The 22,143-nt window shown below is 38.9% G+C and overlaps 2 protein-coding genes across 11 annotated transcripts in view; one reads left to right on the top strand and one right to left on the bottom strand.

Moving 5' to 3' along the window:
* Nucleotides 1-604: 604 nt before the first annotated feature.
* On the top strand, nucleotides 605-17,996 carry Eif3m (eukaryotic translation initiation factor 3 subunit M). The gene is made up of 11 exons (XM_031371234.1): nucleotides 605-737; nucleotides 2,851-2,983; nucleotides 4,001-4,139; nucleotides 4,576-4,699; nucleotides 4,971-5,065; nucleotides 11,156-11,239; nucleotides 12,025-12,124; nucleotides 12,756-12,837; nucleotides 16,205-16,348; nucleotides 17,321-17,381; nucleotides 17,805-17,996. Exons 1-11 carry the CDS (start codon nucleotides 696-698, stop codon nucleotides 17,923-17,925), a joined length of 1,125 nt encoding a protein of 374 aa, XP_031227094.1. The 5' UTR covers nucleotides 605-695; the 3' UTR covers nucleotides 17,926-17,996.
* Nucleotides 17,775-22,143, bottom strand: part of Ccdc73 (coiled-coil domain containing 73) — a 118,509-nt gene continuing 114,140 nt past the window's right edge. For all 10 annotated transcript variants that reach the window (XM_031371225.1, XM_031371228.1, XM_031371223.1 and 7 more), the window contains one exon: nucleotides 17,775-18,721. In XM_031371225.1, the coding sequence (XP_031227085.1) occupies nucleotides 18,500-18,721 (222 nt within the window). In that variant the 3' untranslated portion in view covers nucleotides 17,775-18,499. The remainder of the gene's footprint in view (nucleotides 18,722-22,143) is intronic.

Genomic DNA, 22,143 nt, shown 5'->3' with positions numbered 1-22,143 from the left:
AGAATTTACATTGGATTAGGTATTTTAAGTGTCCTGGAGGTGACTTAAAGTATAAGGAGGATATGCAGAGGTTATATAAACACTCACTAAAGCCATTTTTATGTAAGGGTCTTGAGCACCATAGATTTTGGCATCCTTAGAGGAGGGATCCTGGAATCAATCCCTAACAGATACTGAGTAACATACACTGAGGCATTGTGTATTCTGGATAAGTCCTTATTAGTTAAGTGGGAGTCATTCTTTGAAAACTAGTCACCTTAGGTAGCAAGGAACATTGCCTAGCAACTGGACCAGCAAGCTGGGTTGAAGCATAACACGGGAAAAAAAAAAAAAGGTTCCAAGGCTTCAGGGACAGAGACCATCTGGAAAGCTCTGAGTCAGCAAGAGCTCACTAGGTTCCGAGGCTTTGACCCAGGTAGGGTTCCGCGGATGCCAGAGGAACCACAGGCGGCAGGAGGGCAGAAGACGCTTGAGCCCAGCCCACCAAGTTTCCGGGGAAGGGGAGGGTTTCAGGTAGGAGCCGGCGAGGAAGACTAGAGGCCGGCGGGGAGGAAGTAGTACTGCGGGCCCCGCCCACGAGACCCGCCCTATCTGGCTGACCCGGAAGCGGTTGTGAGGAACACCGCGCGGTCCCGGTCCCTCTTCCGGTCGGCGTGGTTCTGGAGCGGAGAGTCTTCCGCAGCCCGGCCTTCACCATGAGCGTCCCGGCCTTCATCGATATCAGCGAGGAAGACCAGGTGCACGTTGCGGGGCCCGCGGGGCAGTGGGTGCGGGAGATCCCCGGGACCGAGCCCATGAGGTGGGAGCGTGCTCTCCTAACCTGGGTCTCGGCGCGTGCGCGGCCGAGGGTCCGGACGCGGGTCCGGTGGACGTCAGGACTCATCTGGGTTTCCGCGGCCAGGGAACAGTGTGTGCTAAGTTCGCGTGTGGCCGGGAGAAGCAACTTTGAGCGTCTAAATGCGGGCCTTAACGCGGCCACAGGCGAGGGTGGCGAATATTTCACTTGTTGACTCGTATTTTCTGTGCCTGTAATCCCACCTGTCCCAAGTCGGCTGTGAGGCGGAAGCATCTGGCGGGCCATCCTGTACACTTTGAAGTTCACTAGTGGGGGTTTACACTTCGGAGTACAGGACAGAAGGCTTCTCGTTTTTCTTGTAACAGAAGCTTAATTGTTGGAATGACAGTCTCTGAATTTTCTATAACCAAAACTATTCTTTGAAGACGTTCTTCGTATGTGGGCACAAGTGGGTTTTTTATAATACCTACTGACAGAAACTTGGGTTCCATACATTAAACAAGAAAGGAGAGGAAGTTAGACACACATAGAAAGATGAGAAGAAAGAGTATTTGATAGCAGTGGAAGCTAGAGTTCCCAGGAATTAGCTAGTATTTACTGAAAAGGTACTCCTGTCCAGGGTCTGAATAGAGACCTTCTTGTCATTTGGCCATATTGTAGAGTGACTTGTGGTCAACAAGAATGGTATAAAAAGATTAGACTTAACTAATTCTAAGAAAAAAGTTTGCAAAGCAGGAAGTGAACAAATACTTTAAATCTTGGTTAGATTACATATTTGTGTCATAAGGGAAAAAATGATTTCTGGTGTTATTTTGCCCTTTCTATTATGACACTTGAGTTTTCAAAATAATCTTTTTTATAATACCATGCCACCTTCTATATGAAATTACTATGCTATTGTCTGGAAAAATAATTCCATCAGATCTGTGGGTTTGTTAGGTTTCTGAGGTAGCTGAACACATTTGTGGGATTAAAAATATTAGTTATTATGTTAGTTAAGTTCTTTTGGCGTTGTCCAGACAATTTGACATCCGTGCTTTTTCTATCTCCCACCCCTTTTCTTGTTTCTTGATTTTTGGGAAGTGCTTCACTATGGCTTGTTAATGCCTTGGCTGGCCGGGAACCTGTAGAGATCCCCCTGCCTCGAGTGCTGTGGCCACAATTGTGTGTCACCTCACCTTGCCCATCCCCTTACCCTGCCCACCACCTTACTGCATAACACCTCACCCAGCCCACCACCTCACTGCCCAACACCTCACCCTGCCACCTGTGCATTTTCTAATGGAACACTTCATACTCTGCTGCTTTAGATTTTTATTCTATTAGCTTTAAAAGTCATCTACATTTATGTTTCAGTGTATGAATGCCAAACCATCAAAGGAAAAAAGTTATTAAAGATTATAATTAGGAAGTAAAGTAGGAAACATCCAAGTGACTTAATTTAGTAGTTCTTTTGATAGTACCAAAAGTGCTTTCTGACTCTGAGAGTGATATTACATTTTAAGATACTTGTTACACAGTGCATCCAATTTGATAAACAAACATTTTAATGCAGGCTGAACTGACAGGCATTATCTTTTTATATTGGTATCTCCCAAAATGCTTGTCTCAAATGGTTCTCAAGTTATTAGCAAATAATTAACCTATTGTCTGGATGGTGACTGTGATTTTAGTAGTGCTATTTATGTATACATTTGACTGCTATAAAGTTTTCATTTATTGGGGGGGGAACCTACTTTGCCAAGTCAGATTGACTTCTCTTTAGTCCCCATCCCTCCAGTGCAGACCACTTAGGTTAATTAAGAAAACATTTGCTATAGACTGGAAGTCCAGTGGATGGATGCAGGTGGCAGGAAACTGAATATGATCTTTATGAACTGTGTGCCTGCATGGACTTTGTAGAGGGAGGGAGAGAATCAATACAATTTGAGGGCAATTAGTTAGCACTTGTATGTTACTTTGGAAGCAGAGCAGGTGGGTTTGATATTTGTGTTTTGTCATAAGTCAGTTTTACAAGTGGATCTAGAGATTTAGCAACCCTGTTTGATTCATAGGCCGCCGAACTTCGAGCTTATCTGAAATCAAAAGGAGCTGAGATCTCAGAAGAGAACTCGGAAGGTGGACTTCATGTAGATTTAGCTCAGATTATTGAAGCCTGTGATGTGTGTCTGAAGGAAGATGATAAAGGTTTGTTTTAATTCTTTCTACAGAGTATTTCTTACAAGTTCTCATAAGAACTCTACCTTAAAATTTTTCTTGTCAGTTATATGCTTTGGTTTGAGACTTAAGATTTTTAAGCAGTGTGGAGGGGAAAGAATACAATCAAAAATACATTATGAAAATATTTTTTAATTAAAATTTTTCAATCAGTTTTTAATGTAATCTTTTCATATAATTTTGGTTTTTTTCTGTTAGACCTATAAAGTAAGCCATTCTGGGGAAACCTTTTGTGTGTGTGTGTATGTGTGTGTATATCATATATGTATATCATATATATACACACATATACACATATATTTTTATATATGATATACATATATGATATACATATATGTGTATGTATATATATACACATATGTATGTGTATATATGTACATATATGAAATAGTAGATGTTGATGGTTTTAAAATGAACTGTAGAGGTTTGGATGAAGAGGGTGTTATTTCAAGTAATATTTAATTGTTAGGCTGCTCCCTATTGAGATACAGCTTCTCAATACACAGTACAGTTTCTGTACTGTGATCTCTGAAATATTTGTTAAAGTTGAAAGATTAAATTTTGAGTGCAATTAATATCTGTAATACTTGAAAATGAGTTAAGCAGCTAGGAATATATCAGCCCTTCATTTTTAGTAATTCTCTACATGAGGTTCAAAGTTTTCTTCAGTTGAGACCTCCTGACCTAAAATCCAGCTAGTAATTTCAAGATGATTGGATATTATGCCATTAAAAATCATAAAAGAAAACATGGACATGTTAGTCATGCACTTGCTTTCTGAATGCTGGCTCTACAGTGGTACTGGTGAAGTGAGAATTCATGGATACTGTATACTTAAAGCTGTCCCTGAAATCAGGGCCTTCTTAAACTTTCACAATAGCCAAACTGTAATTTAAGCATCTTTGTATTGAAACACTAGAAATATATGCTGAATTAGACATGCTAAATGTTGCTTCTCTTCTGAGTATGCTCTTGATGCCTATGTAGATGTTGAAAGTGTGATGAACAGTGTGGTGTCCCTCCTGTTGATCCTGGAACCAGACAAGCAAGAAGCATTGATTGAAAGTCTGTGTGAAAAGCTGGTCAAGTTTCGGGAAGGCGAACGCCCATCTTTGAGACTGCAATTGTAAGTTTAAGACTGTAAGACATAGGTGGACAGATGGCTCTGTAGAGTTTGGTTCCCAACACTCTTGTCAGGTGACTCAGCTTCCCGTAACTCCCAACTCTTGGAGATCCAATACTTCTGGTCTCTGCTAGCACCTGTGCACCTATTCATACACACACACACACACACACACACACACACACACACACACACACACACAATTTTAAATATTAAAAGTACTTTTTTTTTTTTAAGAAACAGCATTCAAAGGCTGTTTATATGGTATAAATTGTGATTGTTCTGGAATTAGACTGTCAGCAGCTTTCTGTCTTGGGCAATCACTCAACCTTTCTGTGCCTCAGTTCCCTCTTTTGTAAGATGAAGTTATTATTAGTGCTGCCTTGTATTTGGCGAGAGCAGATAACCTCAATTAGTGCTTTGGTTGTTTGTTAACCAGGCTCAGCAACCTTTTCCATGGGATGGACAAGAATACTCCTGTAAGGTACACTGTGTACTGCAGCCTCATCAAAGTGGCAGCCTCATGTGGGGCCATCCAGTACATCCCAACAGAACTGGATCAAGTGAGTGCTCTGCTTGTAGGAAATGAAGCTAAGATAGTAGCAGCTCCATGTATCCTGAACTTTATCTTTGTTTCTCCTTTGGGAAGTGTGGGATGTAGTTTTTTGAGACAGGAGCTTATGTAGCTCCAGGTGGACTCAGACTGGCTGTGTAGTTGTGAATGAACTTGAACCGATCTTCCTGCCCCTCCTTCTTAGTGCTGAGTGCACTAAACTGAATATGTGCTGCTCAGCTCTCTTAATAAATTCTCTCCTTTCCTAAATCATGTTGTAGGTGAGAAAGTGGATCTCTGACTGGAAGCTCACCACTGAAAAGAAGCACACCCTCTTAAGACTGCTCTACGAGGCGCTTGTGGATTGTAAGAAAAGGTATTCCGAAGTACTGACTCCCAGCTGTAGCAGAGGACATGTTTCTTGAAGACAAGTTGAACTAGTAGTTTTACTTTGTTCTCCACGGTCATCAGAAATCTTTAGCTCCTAAGTAATTGCAAAGACTTAACTGGGTACATGACTAGAGAGCTGGAGATGTGGTGTGATGTGTTAGAACGGCGGGTCTCATCAGAACATACCACTCACTAGGCCCAAACAGTTCCATGTGTAAGAGGTTTAATTGGGGGGGGGGGGTGAGTAGTGCGGAAAGAGAGGAGGGGGAGAGAGAGAGAGATGGAGGAATGTTCCTCATATATATATGGGTTCTGACATAGTGGCTGCAGGTAAAGGTGGGAGGTGAGCCCAATGGATTCTGGGAATATGGTGGCTGTTGCCCTGGCAACAGGTCTGTTGACCCGCCCATATGTCACCACAGGCTTTGGATGCCCTGATGCTAACATGGTGTAGTTAGAGAGGTGGGAGGAGTGGATCCCTGAGCACCATACCTGGAACCACTTAAAACCCGGTGTGGTGGGATGTGCTTCTGATCCTAGTGCTGGGGAGGTAGCAGGATTAGGAGTTGAAAGCCATCCTCTGAGGTGTATACATAGTGAGTTTAAGACCAGCCAAGAGGGTGGTGTGGGCTCTGAGAAAAGGAAGTTGCTCTGAGCTGAGAACCACAGAATTAAATGAGTTCTTTCTTCTTGGGTTCCGGCAAGGTCTTGGTGTAAAGTCTTCTTTCTGTTCAACTCATCAAACCCACTGGCCAAAATACCTTCTATTCCATATCCTAGCTTTAAGTGCCTGCAGTCAGCCATGTTATATGGCTGTTTAAATGAAGGCTAATCCTAGCTGCGTGACCTAAGTTTTTCTTATGTGTTTAATACTTCTAAAAACAAAAAACCCCACCATTCTTCAGTTAATTTCCTTATACACATTTCATAATAGCTTTTAGTGCCAGTATTAGCAAGATTAATTCAGTTGTTATGTGTTACATTATAATATTTTCATACTGTTTTATAAAAATTACAAGAAGAAAGTTGTGATTTTGTTGTGAAGGTGGATATGTTTTATAATAAGCAAACAGTACTTACCTTTGTAGTCTATATTCTGAAGCAGTGGGTAGTTTACTCTATGGTGGCCTGGTTGTGACAGCATTTTAACCAGGATAGAGTACATGCAGACGATATGAGACACGTGTATTTTAGCATACGGGCTGTGGAATCAGGCCTCTGGGGTTCAGACCTTGAGTTAATTTGTATGGCTCTGAGCAGAATAGGCTGCTGAGTGTAGCTATAGTACCCTTCTACTCCTTGCATCAGGTTGTTAAGGACATCACATAGAGAGTTTTAAAGACTTCATTACTAATCAAATACTTGTTAATGTTGAATAGGACTATCTTCCCTGTTGCCCTTTTCATTTTTAAGCTTGCCTTTAAGAATTAAATTGGTTTTTCCAACGCAGTGGTTTTAGGTGATGGGTGTTCTGATTGCCTGTGAATGTAAGGTGCTTGCTGGTTGGAGTTGGTACCTCCTCTCTAAAGGATTTCCCTTTATCATTGCTTGTTTGGCTCTCAGTCCATTATGAATGGAAAGGAAATAATGGAGTTCCAGAGCTATTCTCAGAGAAACGAGATAGGTCAGTACCATCTACCAGGACTACTGGATCTGTCCTGGTGTTTGCATATTACAGTATACTTAACCACAGCTGAGCACTTTTTAAAAAGTTTTATTAGTGTGGGGGCGGAGAATGTGCCGGAGGGGCACAGGAGTGAGTGAATATGAGATGACAACTTAGGGAAGTCAGTTCTCTCCTTCTGCCTTTTCATAGCTTCTGAAGGTCTTCCACAGATGTTCCACTTTTCTAGGCAAGTACCTTTGCCTTTGAGTCTTCTCACAGGCCTCACTTTTTCTCTCCTTGAAACAGTTTTTACAGTTGGATTTTGAGGCCCCTCTGGTATTCTTACTGCTCTCTGTCTTACCTACCTATTCTGTTGTATTTGTTCTTTGTGGTTTGCTTGCTTGCTGTAGTTGTGGAGGAGCCAGGGTTCTTTGTGTTGGTAGTTTATATTCCCTGCAGCACACTGGTCATCTGGGCAGCTAACATGGGCCAGTCCTCCAGTCACTGCAGCTGCACTGTAACTCCAATGTCTCTTAGAGTGCTCCTACCTTGAGCAATCTTCTTATTCTTAAATGTTCTCTACACATTGATGATTTCGGGTTTTTACCTCTTCTGCTGCTTCTCTGAACTTCAGGTGTCCATTCCAATTTAACATCTCCCATATAGTGTATCAAAGGCATCTTAGACTTGATAGTTCTAAAAGTAAACCATAGATTTTTTTCACCCCTGGACCCAAGAAATTAACCATCTCCATTTTTCCAATTGATTAAGACCTAAACTTGGAATTCATCTTTGACTTCTGTCTTATATTTATCAACAAACCCTTTGGCTTTCAGTAAATCTAAAGTTGACCGTGTCACTTCTATTGCTACCAGATGGCTAAGCCACTGTCCTTTCTTACTTTATTTAAATTGCCCACTAAGCAGTCCTCATTTTGATGTTTGTCAAACAGCTGACAGAAATTCTATTTAATATGGATGATGAGACTCTGTCCTCTAGAGAGAGCCCTTCAGGGCTGCATTCCAAGTAACAGCCAAAGCCAACTCTAGTACCATGACATTGAGTTTTCGCAGAAAACTGCCTAGGTACCCCGCGGCTCCCTTCCTCTTGCCGCGCAGAGGTTCCAGATGTTGGAAGGCCTTCTCAGCCTTCTTTGCAGCTAGCAGCCCTCCTCTCCATCTCTGTTACCATAGAATACAGTATACTTAATGTTTAGTTGTACCCCCATTCAAATACATCCTTCATGAAGTGGGGGACTTGTCACTAGAACAGTTGCCAGTAGGCAATTGGTATACATGAATCAGATGGCCAAGCAGTGGCTACAAGAGGCAGAGATGTGAGTCGCTGTCCAGTGCTAGCTTAAACTGGTGGGATATGCCTTCCAAAGGCATGCAGTGTGAAACTTCCTGGATCTCTTTGTAAACGTATAAGAGCTCTTTCTTCCTAGTTTTCTGAACTGAGAATTAAACTGCAATGTTTTAGATCTAATCCTTTATTCTAAAGAACAGATGCAATGTACACCACTCTGTGTCTGCGCTCCTCTCAAGCTCTTCTCTTCAGTAGTGACTCTAATCTCCTTTTACCTCAGGCTCTCCTTCCCTCCCCCCTTCCTGATTTTTTTTTTTTGTTGTTGTTGTTGTTGTTGTTGGTTTTTTTTCGAGACAGGGTTTCTCTGTGTAGCCCTGGCTGTCCTGGAACTCACTCTGTAGACCAGGCTGACCTCGAACTCAGAAATCTGCCTGCCTCTGCCTCCCAAGTGCTAGGATTAAAGGTGTGCACCACCACCGCCCAGTCCCTAATTTATTTTTTGTTTTATGTGTGTACCAGAGGGTATGTATGCATTCAGGTGCCCTAGAACCAGAGTTAGAGTGAGTTGTAAGCTTCCTGGTATGGGTGCTGGAACCAAGCCCATGTCCCCTGCAAAAGTAGCTTATGCTCTTAATTTCTGAGCCATATCTCCAGGCCCTTCTTCACACCTTTATAATAAAAATCCATGTCTGTAACTCAAGCTGCTCTACTAAAAACTTGAGCTCTATATGTGTGACTGTTTTCTGTTTGATCGCCTGTGTATAGCCCATGGCACAATGAACTCAAGTGTAACCAAAATGAATTGACATTTCTTCTTGTCTCTATTCCTTATCAGTAAATGTCAGGATGATAATTTGAACCTGGCTGGCCTCTCTCCATCTTCTCTTGATCGCCATACCTAGTTATTTCTCTCTCCAGTACTATGTCTGCAAGTCACCATTGTTTGTCGGCATTGTTACAGAACTCAAAGTAGTCTTCTGTGTTCTCTGATGAGCATGACTTTTCTTTGAAATTTCAGCATGTTTCATAGTTTTTCCATTTGTTTTGATCCAGTATAGAATCCTTATTGTGGCACAGATTTCCAGCATAAAGTCTCACTCATTATGTTCAGTGAATAATGAAAGCTATCTTATCAGTTTTATAGTGCCCGACTACAGATAACTGTGCTTAAATATTCTCTCAGTGCACCTTTCTTGCACACACCTTGCACCTGTGTCATATTCTTGTTTGTCACACCCTAGAGTAGGGAACTTCTGTCAGGTCAGGATCACCATACATTTCCCGGTCTACACAGGAGCCAGGTACCTGCTTTTGTATGACTCATAAGGGGAATGGTTGTTACTTTTTAAAAAATGTATTAAATATATTGATTTGTGTGTGTGTGTGTGTACACGCCTGTGTACATGTGCCATGGTGCACAGGTGGATGCCAAAGGACAACTTGTGGGAGTCAGTTCTTTCCTGCCACCATGTGAATCCTAAGGATCAGGTCAGGTTGTCAGGCTTGACAGCAGTGCCTTAGCCACCTCAGATACCTATGTTTTAACATTTTTAAGTGATTGAGGGAGAAAAGGCCATATGAAGAGTAGTATTCCATGACAGGAACATTATATGGAATCCAAATTTTAGTATATGAGAACTTGTTGGTGTACATCTATGCATGTCATGTGCACATTCTTGGTTTTGCCAAGAATTGAATGGATAGAACAGAGACCCATTAGCCTGCAAAACATTTAAAAACATTTACTCTCTCACTCTTTACAATAAGCTGCCTATCCCATTCAGAATGGTCTACTTTTTAAGGGTTTTTGGGTGTTTTGTTTTGTTTTTAATGTGTGTGGATATTTTGCCTGTATGTATGTTTGTGTACCATGTGCCTGCCTACATTTTAAAGAGTGATGCTAGTTAGCTAAGCCCTTATATGTCATATGCCACACTATACAGTTTAAATGGAGTGTTTGATTTTAATAAAAAGACTTGTATTGTACTAGATTAAAATGCACAGTGATTGCTAAGACATAGTGTTCCTGGAATGGAGAATAGATAACAAACTATGGTAGTACATGGGTTTCTTAATGCTTTCCTTTGGATTTTTATAATTATAGATAGCACTGTGTTTTAGACTGTGCATATATATATATACATACATATATATATATATATGTATGTATATATATATGTGTGTGTGTGTATATATATATATATATATATATATATATATATATATATATATATATATATATATGCATGACAACCCAGCTTATCAGGCTTGGCAGCAAATGCCTTAAACCTGAACCATTTATCTTGGCCATGTTTTAACATTTTGCACACATATATAATATACATACATCATTGAACTTAAGGCAAACATAATTCCTACTGTGTTTCTTAGGTTGAATGCAGTTAGGAAGGGAAAAAATTTCTAGGAAAAGAAAAGGGGAAAAACCCAATTTTTCTCAGCTTAGCAACAGTTTCTGAACTAGCTGAAAATCCATCAATTAAAGAAAGTAAGAAAGGGCAAAGATAAATCCTTAGTTTTTGGAGGTAGTGGGGCTAGAGTCCAGAGCCTTTCACATACGTGGCAAGAACTTTACCATTGAGCTGCATCCCCAGCCAAATAAGCATGTATAAGCCTCCAAATCGATTGAATGTGCTCAGTTAATCTACCCCTTTTATGATAGTAAAGATTGACCATCCACATAATTTTAAGGATATTTTACATCAGAAAGCTATTTTAAGCAGTGATTTAAATGTTAGCTCAACAGCCACACTGTCCTAACAGCTTAACTTGAGCCTTTTTATACCTTTGCCTGGCAAGTCATCTTGCCCTGCCTTTCACCTTAGCGTGTTTTACAGCAAGACTAGAGGGTCAAGGGGGATTTTCTATTTTAGGGTCTCAGTTTACCTAACACACCTTCAGAGACTCTACTTACTCTATAAAGTCACCCCACTTTCTGCCCTTTCTCTTTTCCCTTGCCTTTTAGTTTCTTCATGGTACTTAATCGTTTGTTAGTTTTCCTTAGTTGTTTGACAGGTACTGTGAGTTTTTTCTTTTTTAAATAAACAGCCATCTCGGTCACTGTTTCATGTATATATGGGTAAGTATTTTTAGTAGAGAGAGTGACCCCCAAAATTCAGACCTTTGACATGATCCTCTCTTTAGTGATGCTGCATCCAAGGTCATGGTGGAACTGCTCGGGAGTTACACAGAGGACAATGCTTCCCAGGCTCGAGTTGATGCCCACAGGTAACCATCAACTTAAGATGAGCTACAGACTTCAGTTCAGCAACTGACTAATCTCTGCAACAGCTAGCAGGCCAGAGCTAGTCAGTAGCATGTTCAGGATTGATACTGCGTGTGAAAACAGTACTTGGTATTTACACTACAGGCTTGTGTTGTTAGAGGCTAGTAAGTGCAACTGAAGAATTAGAACTCACTCTCTGGTCAGGGTTTCTTAATAAGGTATTTAGATAGGAGAAAGTTTGGTTACTTAGTAAAATTTAGCCATTTGCTAATGAGAAAATAAGGATTTTGTGCTGTATCATTAACATAAAGTGAGGCTAGAATTAGGTTTTTATGAAATTTCTGTAAAGGGTTATTATTGAATGTGTACTTGAACATGCCAGGGGTTCCTGCTTTGGAGTTAGACTGACAGTGTTTAAGCTTTTGCCACAGAACTTAATTGGCATTTGCTAGATGAGTTTCTTGTTTTTCTCAAGTGCCTTTCATGATCTCTAAAATGGTCATATTAGGCTGTTGTAAGGGTAAGTGGTCATGAGGACATGTGTTAGGCTGTTGTAAGGGTAAGTGGCCAGGAGGACAGTGAGCGGCTTATTGCTGTAGCATTACAGCTAGCTGTCGGGGCACACCCTCAATGAAATAGTATTATCCCGTTTTAACCTGAATTTGTATCTTGTCCATCCTATATTGAACTTAGATTACTAAATTAAATATATTTTATGATTTATGAAATAATCAGCAACAAGCTAGGATTTCAAGAGACCTGGCTTACTTTTTGTTTTCCTATCAAGGTGTATTGTGCGGGCACTAAAGGATCCAAATGCCTTTCTTTTTGACCATCTCCTTACTCTAAAGCCAGTCAAATTTTTGGAAGGCGAGCTTATCCATGATGTAAGTAGTTTGTCTCTTGGTGTGACTTGTATTCTCTCCAGAGCCTTACATACTGAAACAGCAGCCCTGCCTTGTTTTGTATTCATGAAGGAGGTTACTGGAGAGACCCTACCCTCTCTTGGGAACAGGCTGGTAGAACCAGCTTTCTCCATCCACTGAACACTGTTCCTTTATCTTCTGTCTTGGCCTGGCCATTTTGAACTTTGCTAATTACATTTATTTTTATTATTTAATATTACCACCCCAAATTAAAATAAAAAGCCACAGTCTTGGTCATTACCAAGTATTGGTCAAATAGCCAGCATTTGGGAGGCTGGGGCAAGGAGTTCATAAGTTCAAGACCAGTGTGAGCTATATATAGCAAGACATTCTCCAGAAACAAATGAACCCCATGTTCATAGTTTTGAAGCACAAGTAATTATTTTGTATTGTTTTCCATTTGGGCTAAGTAGCTTAGAGCTCAGTGTACTTCCTGATTGGTTCATTTTTAAAATGAACTAGATGGTGTTTGGGCCGTATACTGATAAAGACTTCTACATTAAATATGGAGAATTATTGTTAGAAGTCATAAAATATCCTGAGTGTTCATATAGCTTTTGTCTTGATATTATTTTGTCTCTTATCTCTGTAGTTATTAACCATTTTTGTGAGTGCTAAATTGGCATCGTATGTCAAGTTCTATCAGAATAACAAAGACTTCATAGATTCACTTGGTAAGTGTTGGATATTGATTGGGTTAGTTTTGTTTTTGTTTTTTTGAGGGAGAGACAGGAATTCACATGGAGCCATCACACCTAGCATAGAATAAGATTTGATGATGAAAGGCTAATGGTTATGACTGAGATACACACACACATATTTTACATTGTTGCTTAGATACATGCTGATGTATAGTTGCAGAATTATATCAAGTTTCTCTCCCCTTTAATAAATAATATCCCATATATGGATGACTCTACTATCAAAATGAATGTGTAGTAGTATTTACACAGTAGTAAAAGTTCTCTGAACTACAGTTTAAAGACAGTATAAGAAGTCTTGATTTTGTCTTTGATGTTCTTTTGGTTTCTTTGGTTTTGTATTTTTATTACAATGTTAGTATTAATGTGGGTGTGTATGCATACGTATGTATGACTATCAGAAGACAACCAGGAGCAGTCTTTCCTCCTGCTGTGTGGTTCCAGGTATCATGCTCAGGCTTGGTGGCAAGTGTCTTTCCAGGCCGAGCCATCTTGCCAGCTTTTGAACAGGTTTTTAATGTTCTTAACTTACTAGTTTTTTGGTTTTGTTTGAATGCATAAGTCAGCTGAAATAAAGGGACTTTAGTTTTCTGGTAGGTAGCAGTTAAAATACAGTAGAGTTGATTTGTTTCATATTAAAATGGATAATTAACCTTATTGGCTGTGTGAGGTATGGATACTGAAGAGGACTACTAGAATTTACTTAACTAAGCTCATTTTGTAGTTTGGTTAACTTTATTCCTGTTACCTGTACATTCTGTACAGTCATTGGTTTGAAGGAAGGTTGAGTTATTTGAACATATGGTGTTTGAAATATACCAAGATTAGATGCATGAGTGTCTGGGTAGAATATTCACCAGGTGCACTAGACCCAGAAAACCACATTCTGTCCCAGTTAATTTGCTTTGTAGCATGAAGCTGTGTGATGGAATGTTAATGTCAGCAACCTCTTTATTTACGCACCAAGGCAAAAGGAGTAGTAATTAACACTTTGACACTCCCCCATCGATGTGTAATTGACTGTTTCAAAGGAGCACTGGTTCATAAGCTATTGCATGCATTAAAACTGCGTTTTCTATATTGCAGCATTTTAAGACAAGGGTCAGTGACAATGCAGAAATTGCTCAATGATGCACATTTTTTTATTACTGCATTAAGGTTTTGACATATTAGTAATGAATAAATGTTTCCATAAAATTAGATTTTTTATAACTTTAAAATTGAAATACGATGGAGAGCCCTCAGCCTTCCTCTGGGAAGGGAGCCCAGTTCATGAACCAAAGCACCGCTGCCTTCAGCTTTGTAAGTCGGGCTTCCCCTGCATAATAGTTTGCTTTTTCAGAGCAGGTGTCCTAAATCCTGTACATTTGGTTCCTTGTTTAAAAGTAATGGCTATAAATGTGGTTTTTAGGCTGAAATAACAGATTTTATGTAGTTCATTCCAAGAATAATTTTCATTCCTTTGATATATTTTCATTTATAGTAGGGGTCCTGCACAAGAGTATCAGTAAACTATTTTAAAGAGTATTTTTAGGACTAGAGAGATGTCTCAGTAAGTAAAGTATTTGTGCAAGTATGCAAACTAGGGTCAGATCGCAGCACCCATGGAGAAGCTGGCTGAGTCTAGGTCTGTTACCCAGTGCTGGTCATGCACAACAGGCACAGCTCAAGGGCTGCAGACAAGGCAGTCTGTTGAATGGCCAGATCCAGGTTCAGTGAGAGCCCTTTCTCAAGAAAGTGGAGAAGGGATAGTGGAGGCTACAGCTTTACCCACCTACTCCACACTACTCCACAAGCACATGCACCTGTACCCGTGCATGCAGTTTTTAATCAGACCCTCAGAATTTGAAAAGTCTGTATTGTTTTTCATAATCAGAGGACTGATTATGCACATATAACTAAGAATGCTAAGAGATTTTTGAGAACTTTTTAATATTGATAGGAACAAATTCCTAACTGCTAGTTTACTGTGACAACTAAAAAAGAAATTCCTTAATTTGCCTTTTGTTTTTGAACATCTTCAACTAGAAATCTGCTTTTTTATAGATGCTTTAAGAGAAATGCTATTAAATGTTATAAGTACTACATTCCACAGGTGGCATCAGTTTGTCAAAACATTTTTTTTTAATTAACTTGACAACTTGGGCCAATTGTACCATTATCTTGTGTCAACCAAATTGCCCTAACATGTCCACATGTAATCTGGGTTACCCAGTGGCTACCTTCTTGCTTCAGAAAGTTAATCACCATCTGATTTGCATTTGTTAATTAGGGTTAATGTGCACTAATTGATTTTTTTGAGCTTGTAGATTAACATTAAACTCAGCAATACTTACTTGTGTACCTCATTCATTTGAGTTATGATCATGTTTTTGTTGAATCTGTGCCAAATCAGAAGCCTGTATCGCAATTACAGCTAATTAACAGATGATCATGTCCTATATTAATAGGCTTCCCTATTCTTCCATAATACATGAATACTATGTCATTTTATTCATGTGTGATTAAATAACTTATAATACACTTGAGATAATGTTACTTTTTAAAGCTTGTTTTGATAATACAGTACTGTCCAAACAATTACATAAGATTCTGATGTAATTCTCTGCTTACAGCCAGTTAAAGATCCAAACATCAAACACCTTTAGTCTCAGCACTTGGGAGACAGAGGCAGGCAGATCTCTATGAGTTTGAGGCCAACCTGCTCTGTATGGTGCATTCCAGGACAGCCAGGACTATGTAGAGAGACCCTGTCTCAAAAAAAAAAAAAAAAAAAAAAAAAAAAAAAAATCCAAAGACCTTTAGAATTTGTAGATTATTTGGAGTTTTTACACTGTTGTATAAATGGGCCTAAATTCTCTGGTTATAATTCCACTTTATAACTAAAAGTCAATTCTTGATCTTTGGGTTTTATTTATTTATTTATTTACTTATTTTTAAGAAGAAGAAAGCTCATTATATTTACTTCCAGGTCTAAAGGGTTTTGTGATCTTAATAGCTTGTAATAGTGTATATCACTAGAGATTATGATATAAATATTAAATGATTTATATAATTTTATTCTTTGGCCTTATCAAACATGCATATCTGTTAAAAACATGTTTGTAGCCCATGCTTAACTTTAGACCTAAATACCTGTATTCTGCTATTGATTACCATAAAATATGATAGTTTAGAAAAAATCCTCAGTACTCTAAGGTCAAATATAACTTGTCAGCTTTGCTCTATGTAAACTACTATGTGTAAGCTATGTAATCACACATACTGAAAACTACTACTTACGTGTGATTGTGGAAGCCTTGCATGGATACTCAACAGGGTTCACTGTTCTGTAATTTAGGCTTGTTACATGAGCAAAATATGGCGAAAATGAGACTCCTCACCTTTATGGGAATGGCAGTGGAAAACAAAGAGATTTCTTTTGACACAATGCAGCAAGAGCTACAGATTGGAGCTGATGATGTTGAAGCATTTGTTATTGATGGTAAGGCAGTAGAACATTGCTCATTGCTTTCTAGAATGTGGATCATGTTATCTTGAAATGAGTATTATGCTAATAAAGCTGGGTTGTTTGTAGTGGATGTATGTGGAAGATAATCAAATTTATTTGTAGTAGAATAAAATGGCTATTTTTTTTTAATTTAATTTTTTTTTTGTCCTATTTTCCAAAGTCTCACGCAGTATATGATAGTTAGAAGCAGGGATGCTTCCCTAGGTGTACTGATGCATGCTTATAATCCTAACATTTTTGAGGCTGAGGTAGAAAGACTACCACAAGTCAAGCAGGGGTACATAGCAAGACTGTCTCAAACAAAAAGAACATAGATTTTAACCCACAGCTTCCGATAGGACAGGAATATGGACATTATTTGTGATCCTAAGGATTAAACACATCACTGCAAGTAGAGTGAGGTAACTATTAACCAAGCCTTTTCATTGTGAAAGTTAGATTGCACAGTTAAGAGAATGTATAGAACTTGGTTTTTATACTTGGCTTGGTTTCTAATAATCTAAGTTTCCAGTAGTCATCTAAAGAAGTAAATTTGGTAATTAATTCTCCCTATAAGTCACTGTAGAACAGAATAGAATTCTTTGTTTTGACCAGGTCAAAACTGTGCCCAGGCTGGCTGTGAGTTCAAGACAATTCTCCTGTTCTCAGCCTTCCAAGTGTTGAGATTATAGGTATGAGTTACCACACCTGCATTTTCAACTAGAATCCCCAGTAAAAACATTATAACACTGAATAGTTTGTTCCAGCAGTCATTAGATACTAAATTATGTAACCTTCTTGGTTGCATTTTCTTTATTAGAGTCAAAGAGCTGTTTTGTTTTGTATTGTTTTTAAATAATGTTGTCAGCACTGTAAGAGTTTTATACTGGTCAATTTGGTCATACCTTAGCTGTTTTTTCTTAGAAATTGTCTATATAACTAACATGTAAAAAACATCTCTTTCAGCTGTAAGAACTAAAATGGTCTACTGCAAAATCGATCAGACCCAAAGAAAAGTAGTTGTCAGGTAAGGCCTATAATAATTTGTTTCTGTAGGACAATTTAGTTTGTTCTGATTATTTCACTTAAATGTTTAGAGAACCAAGGTAGTGTTCTTACCAGTTGACTATAGTTAAACCGTGGCTGTTTATCATAATTTTATTAAGGTTCAGACTGAATGTGATTAGCTTATTTAATGAAAGAGTCCTATTTTCCAGCACATTTCATTTAATGGCTAAGTACTGGCTAGAATACTAATGACTTTGTGTCTGCTTTATAGGTGTTGAGAAGAGATCTATGGTAAAAGCATTCCTAAGAATAAGCAGCTTATACTTAAATCTTCCTTCACCTTTAAATTGTATTTAATTTGAAGAAGATTCAACTGTGTAGTATTTTGAAAGAATACTCAGCACTTAAGACGGTTGGTTAATAGTTTGTTTTTAATTTTTAGTCACAGCACACATCGGACATTTGGAAAACAGCAGTGGCAACAACTCTACGACACCCTTAATGCCTGGAAACAGAACTTGAACAAAGTGAAAAATAGCCTTCTGAGTCTTTCAGATACCTGAATTTTTATGCAAATAATTTTGTTCTTTGAGAAAAAAAGTTCTAAGTCATAGTAAAACATTATCAACTAAAATTTGACTAATCTGGCTATTTATTTTCTCAGTTTTAAGGAGTATCACAAACTCTAGAAAAAGTAACATTTCAAAGGGCCACTTAGTCTTAATCATATTTGAATTCTTTAAAGAAAGGAACTAATAGGGGGCTGTTGGGGTGATACCTATAGGGGGCTTCACCTCCTCAAAGGAGAAGGGAAAGGTAGAGTGGGAAGAATCTGTGCAAGGGGATACTGGGAGTGCAAGGGGATACTGGGAGGACAAGGGGCTGGTATTGAGATGTAAAGTGAATAAATGAATTTAATCAATAACAAAAAAGGAACTAACAAACAGTGCTTGAAGGAAATAAAAAGAAAGGGGGAAGACAAGTTAAAGGTGCCTAGGTGCTAACAGCAAGCTCTGCAAATACAAGATGGAGTCGGCATCATAGTAGAGAAAGATGAAGTGAAGACAGCTATAAAGTTTACATGAACAGTCCTTCACCCGAGTGTATCAGCCTCACTGTTGAAAGCATTATCAACATTTAATCAGTTACTTTATCCAGCATCTCTGCTACTTTTCTTCTTTTGGGCTGGTTGTCGTTTTCTAAGCTTAGTAACTTTTCAATTTCAGTTAGTCGGTTCATCACAAGGCTCTGCCAGTCATTGTTATCAGGAGAAATGGTGAGTGGATCAGGAGAGTCTGTAACCCTGACTGTCTGGGGATGGCTTTGTTGCCCGGTTGAAATCACAGACTCTGCTTTCACCTAGGAAAGATCATGTTTATTTTACCACCAAAATTATCACGGAAATGACAGTAAGGAAAATCCAAAACACCTGCAGTTAGTAGAATAAAGTTCATAGCTGACTTAGAATTACTATAGCACTTTGGCAGCAACAGTCCCTAGTGTGAATCCCAGGCTTATGTAGTAGCTCTTGTGTCCCAGGGATACCACAAATACTTTCTGAAAGGTCTTGAACTTATGATGAAATAAATTTAAAACTATGCAGATAACTGTCAGTTCGTCTTTCATACCTTCCATTCCCAAAAATGTCTGTTTGATCTTCTATCAAAGTAGAAGGTTAGAAATTCAAACATATAAATTAAAAATGGCCTTTCTGTCAGGCTTCCAACACTGTTTTGAAGAGCCAGAAGGAGCGCTGAGGCAGTCAGAAGAGGCATGCGTCCAAGGCACTACACTAAATCTCAACACTGTATAAATATAACTCATTTTAAGGATTTTTTTTCTGATAGAATACTAGAAGGTAGAGATATGAAGAAACTAAGTATTGCTATTACCCAGAAAGCCATGCCAGTGTTGTGGTGTTGGCTGCCAGTCTTCCTTTTCTAGCTGTTCTTGGTTATTCTATAATCTACTATCTTGCCTTTTCCTGTGAGCACTTCCCTGGGTCTTTAGACAGTTTTACAAAGGACCTTTAATCACGGTACCTTTTATTGAATGTGTGATGACTTAACTATATCATGAATTAAGCACTGACATCGTTTCCAGTTTACCCCTATGAAAATTTTCAGTGGAAAAATTATGGAAAAAAAAATTGGACCTTAGGTTTCCAAATCTATTTTTTTTCCTCAAAGAGAAAATTAGATAGCTTTACTGTGTTTCTTGGTGTGAGAGGTTTATGTGCATATTTTGTAAATATAAAATAATTTATATTAAAATCCTAATACTCCAACATAAGAGTAAGCATTTTGATGTAAATCAAAAGTCCTTTTTAAGATTTAGATCATAGCAGTTTATAGTAGAGATTTTTTTTTTCTGGTCTTAAAAATTAGAAGACAGTACCATCATATTCCATGCCCCATAATTTAAGATTTAAGTGAGAAGCAGCAACTTAAAAGGAAACAATCACATATCACAAAAGCAGGGTCTACCTTATATTATTCTTGTGAAGATCTCTGAGGTGCTTGACATTAAGGTGCTTATTATTATATTTGGTAAGCATGGCATGCATGTAGCATTATCTCATTCTAGTGGAGAGTAATGGATTTTTAAATGAGCTGAGGTGTTTAGAATTTAATCTAAAGTTCCCCTAAGAATTGCTATATTGCCTAAAATTCTGTAGTCATTCCATACATCCTTCTGAATTCAGAACCAAGGATCTGAGCAAGTCCTATTCAGCTTTTCTGGATCAGGGTTTTCCCTTCAGCTTCTTAAGACTTTAGACACGATTACTGTGAAATTAGAAATGTGGTGTGAAGTTAAATGTACATATATATTCATCTGATAATGTCTACTGTGTGTGTGTTCAACGCAGTGTAGTCAAGACTGAACTGGAAACTAACCCCCAACACCCCCTCCCTCCTTCACACACACACACACACACCCTCCCTCCCTCACACACACACATACACACACACACATATGTGAGGGTAGAGGAAGTAGAATCTAGCTCTTACTGAAGTTAAGTAAATGATTCAGCTGTACCATAATATTGTTTCACGCACTCCTGCTCACTTCCCCTCTTCGAGGATCTCTCTGTATAGCCCTGGCTGCCCTGGAACTCACTCTGTAGATCTGCCTGCCTCTGCCTCCTGAGTGCTAGGATTAAAGGTGTGCACCACACCACCCCTGGCTGATTTAGTGTTCTTATTTTGTCACCAAAATATTTGCTTCATTGGTATCCAAGCACAAATTAGCAATTTACCAAAATCCTGACTCTTGACCAGAAAAAGGCAGAGCAATGGCATGTGCTTTGGGTTCTTCCACAGAGTGGGAGTGGTGAGACCAGAGACTGGCCATAGTGAGAGATAGAGACTACAGTTCAAGTTTAACTTAGTAAACTTGGCCTATTTGACCAGCATGGTCTCTGCAACCCATGGCAGTGGTTTTAGTTCCAACTGTTCCAGATATGTCAGCAGTTTTGCTCATCCTTTGTCTTTTTAGAATTTATCACTTCCTCTTTCCACCTCATATTTCCCCTAGTTTGGCACAAGACCTTTTGTGGGATCAGATCTGTAAATTAAAACTATTTATTCTGGACCCTCATCAACTTCACTTCTGTGTATAGTTAAGATTGCAGGAGACTGTACCTAACTCAACAGCAACCCCCTCTGAAGCCACAAAGAAACTGGATTGATACCTAAATTAACAGAACTCGTGTGGGAAAAAAAAATATGGTGAAAAGTAAAATTATCTTTTCAGGACTTTCTGTAAAGCACCAGGTAAGTACTAGAACTGCAGGCCAGGTTGCTTGGGTAATCAATCAACAGACTCTAAAGGTATGAGCCTTGCTCTCATACCATCTTCCTTACCTTTAAAGGAGATTTAGTCTTTTAAAAGTTGTGGTTTGCTTTTAGAAAATCTGCTTTGGATTTTCCTCTACCTAAGGTGGTAACTAGTAATGAAAGTTTAGAGGGGCCGGGCAGTGGTGGTACACACCTTTAATCTCAGCACTTGGGAGGCAGAGGCAGGCTGATTTCTGAGTTTAAGGCCAGCCTGGTCTACAGAGTGAGTGCCAGGGCTATAGAGAGAAACCCTGTGTTGAAACAAACAAAAAAACTTAGAGGGATACTGATAATTAGTGTGCAGTTACACAGAAAGTTTGGTTTACTAGAGCCTTTTTTTCTATTATGAAAAGTTGAGAACAACAACATTGGACTGAGCCAGACATGTGGTGCAAGTCCACCATGGATGATTATATCTAAATGACCTTGGAAGAAATTCCACATTTGTGTTATTTCCTCATCTGTAAAAGAAAGTACAGGATGTATGGTAAACATGTTTCTTTGAAAACGTTACAAAAATCTATAAATGTAGATCCTGAGAAACAGTAACTGCAGGCAGAACATTTGGTACCAGACACAACTTATAGATTAACTACAAAAATAGGTTTTCAAGCAAAATAGAATGCTTCTGTTGGACCATTAAGATGTTAGAGGATAGGATAGGCAGACCATGTTAAGATTTAACCTCACCAACGTGTCCAGTTCTGACAAAAGCTTGGATTCTGCTTGGGAAGTCAGCCCCCCTTATACCAAGTTCATTACTGTGAGAAGAACTTCGTTGTTTTATTTGAGGTTTCTCCCATTTAAAAAGGGAAATGAGGTACATGGCTGAAAACTTGTGTTAGGGATGTTAGCAAAAGATCTGTACAATGTGTTGCTACTTGTAGTCTCATGAGTGGCTGGCTATTGCTTAACCTTTGAACACTTAGTCTGCATTTGCTT

This window comes from Mastomys coucha, unplaced genomic scaffold (genome assembly GCF_008632895.1).
Source record: "Mastomys coucha isolate ucsf_1 unplaced genomic scaffold, UCSF_Mcou_1 pScaffold15, whole genome shotgun sequence".
In the NCBI taxonomy this organism is placed as follows: domain Eukaryota; kingdom Metazoa; phylum Chordata; class Mammalia; order Rodentia; family Muridae; genus Mastomys; species Mastomys coucha.
This window is presented reverse-complemented; position numbering and strand designations above follow the sequence as displayed.